General features: G+C 59.6%; 1 protein-coding gene across 1 annotated transcript in view; it reads left to right on the top strand.

Annotated features, from left to right (window-relative positions):
- Positions 1 to 914: 914 nt before the first annotated feature.
- SRRM1 (serine and arginine repetitive matrix 1) overlaps positions 915 to 2204 on the top strand; it is a gene marked incomplete at its 5' end in the record, with an annotated part of 29775 nt that continues 28485 nt past the window's right edge. Inside the window, 1 exon segment of the mRNA NM_001133240.1 lies at positions 915 to 969. Coding sequence (NP_001126712.1) covers positions 949 to 969 — 21 coding nt within the window.

Raw genomic sequence — 2204 nt, 5'->3', positions numbered from 1 at the left:
ATCTCCTGACCTCGTGATCCGCCCGCCTCGGCCTCCCAAAGTGCTGGGATTACAGGCGTGAGCCACCGCGCCCGGCCAATAATTTTCAAAACAATAAGAAAATCTAGCAGTGCGCATCCAACCCGAGGCCCTCGCAGCCAGAGCAGAGGCACCAGGACGGCCAGACGAGGCGCCGCGAGGAAGCTGGTGCTTCTCGGAGTCCGAGACCCGGGCCGGGGAGAGCCCCAGGCAAAGCCCGAGGACCACGGCTCTCTCGCGGGCGTCCTGCCCAGCGGCGTGATTACGGGGCCGCCGAAACCGAAACTCATCTACTGGACACTTCCAGCTTCCTCCAAAGACTGAGCAAGCTGGGGTACAAGGCAGATTACATGTCTGCTGCCAAGCTCGACCGCTTTACAGCCAATCCTCTCTCGTCTGGTAAACGCGTAAAACCTACACAATCACAACTTTCACAACGAGAGGGAGGCCACAGGCCTCTCGTCGGCGCACAGGCCCGCCTTGCCCGCGTCACTCTGAGATAACAGCCTTTCTCTTCAATCGCTTCATGCAACTCCAGGACGCAAGGCCTCTTCCACTACGGGTCGAAAGATGGGTCACGTCACATTGCGCGAACAAGGTTGGTCACGCGCCACAAAAGGATTTGCAGGGCGGGGAGACTCGACGGCCCTCCCTTTTACTCCCATTGGCTGCGGTCGCCAGGTTCACCTCCTCCACTGCCTACCGGGGAGTTTAGGGCCTGACAGAAGCCCGCCCCCGCTGGCGCTCGTGCGCACGCGTGGCGGGCTCTCGGCGCACTAAGCAGGCGCGGCCTCGTGTCGGCCGGAGGGGGCGGGCGCAACGGCGCGCGCTGCGTCCCGGCGTTCGGCTTTCCCTCCGCCGGTCCCGCCCTCCGTCGCGGCGGCGCGGTGTACCCTGGGATAGGGAGCGATCTCCGAGCGAGGCGGCAAGATGGACGCGGGATTTTTCCGCGTAAGTAGAAGCGCCGGGCGCTGGGGTGAGGCCAGGGACTTCTCGGTAAAGCCTGGTAGGAGCCTTTAGCTTGGGACAGGGTGGCCAGCGAGGGGAGCTTCGAAGATCCTAAGGATTCCTCCTAGAGCCGGCGCACCGCCCCCCCCCCCCCCGCGCGCTGCGGCGGAGACCGGTGCGCCCCTGCGCAGTCTCCTCCTCCGGAATGGTCCCCCCTACGCGGCGGCGACGGTGGCCGGAAAATGGCGGCGGGAATGGGCCGGGATGGTACCTCGCTGCCCGCCTGCCTGGCGGGGCCTGCAGGCCGAGCGCCGTGCGTGCCGCCGGGTCCTGGGGCCTAGCGGAGCCGGAGGAGGAAGTCCCGAGTGGGAGGCCAAATGAAAGCCCTAAGGTCACTGGTGGCGGCAGGGCAGGGAGAATATGGTTTGGGGGTACATCTTGGGAGAGCACCTTAGGGGAAGGAGGACAGGAAGCAGCATTCAGCGGCTTTTTTTGAAAAAGCGCACTCCCCGCCCCCCAACGTCCTCCCTCCAGGTCCTAAGCGTTCGTGGAGGCGCCAGGTCAGGGTTCGCGGGAGCTCCCGCCCAATTTGATATCTTTTCAGGGAGGGGGACGTAGATAACTTGTTGGGACAATGTGAATTTAAGGTTCTGTGAGGGTAGAGGGTGCAACGAAAACTATGCGCGGGTATGGAGGCAGGTTATGGAGTGATTCAATTCCTTCCCGCCCTTCACATCCCTCACCACCCGCCACCGTCGTGTTTTACTCTTGGAGTCCGCTGGCGAAAGGTGACTCTTACCTAGGCTCTGCCAGCGTCGTCTGCCCATCGCCTGCAGGCAGGGAAGTTACTCCGTCGTAGTTGGTTCTCGGGGCCCACACTTTATCAGGCTCGTGCTGGAGCCTGTGTGTCCCATAGTCCCCTCCTGTAGGAAATTAGCACTAGATCAAGATTTAGAAGGGACACAGGACTAGAGTTGAGCACCATTGGTCTCTCAGGGCTTGCAAACTGTTAATGAAGAATGAAACCGTATAGAAACTAGTTGATCTAAGCCAATATCTCCGTTTTGTGAAATACACGTTAGCTCTTCTCTTTAGAGCATGTAATTTGCAGTTTGTGTGTTTTCAAAGGAAAAATTGGAAGGGGGGAGGGCCAGAACTTTAGTAAAAATATCTTTGGACACTCCGAATTGGACATTGAAATCCTTCTTTAATTGGCTTTAAATATGCCAACGAGTTTT

This window comes from Pongo abelii, chromosome 1, assembly GCF_028885655.2.
Source record: "Pongo abelii isolate AG06213 chromosome 1, NHGRI_mPonAbe1-v2.0_pri, whole genome shotgun sequence".
NCBI classification, from domain to species: domain Eukaryota; kingdom Metazoa; phylum Chordata; class Mammalia; order Primates; family Hominidae; genus Pongo; species Pongo abelii.
This window is presented reverse-complemented; position numbering and strand designations above follow the sequence as displayed.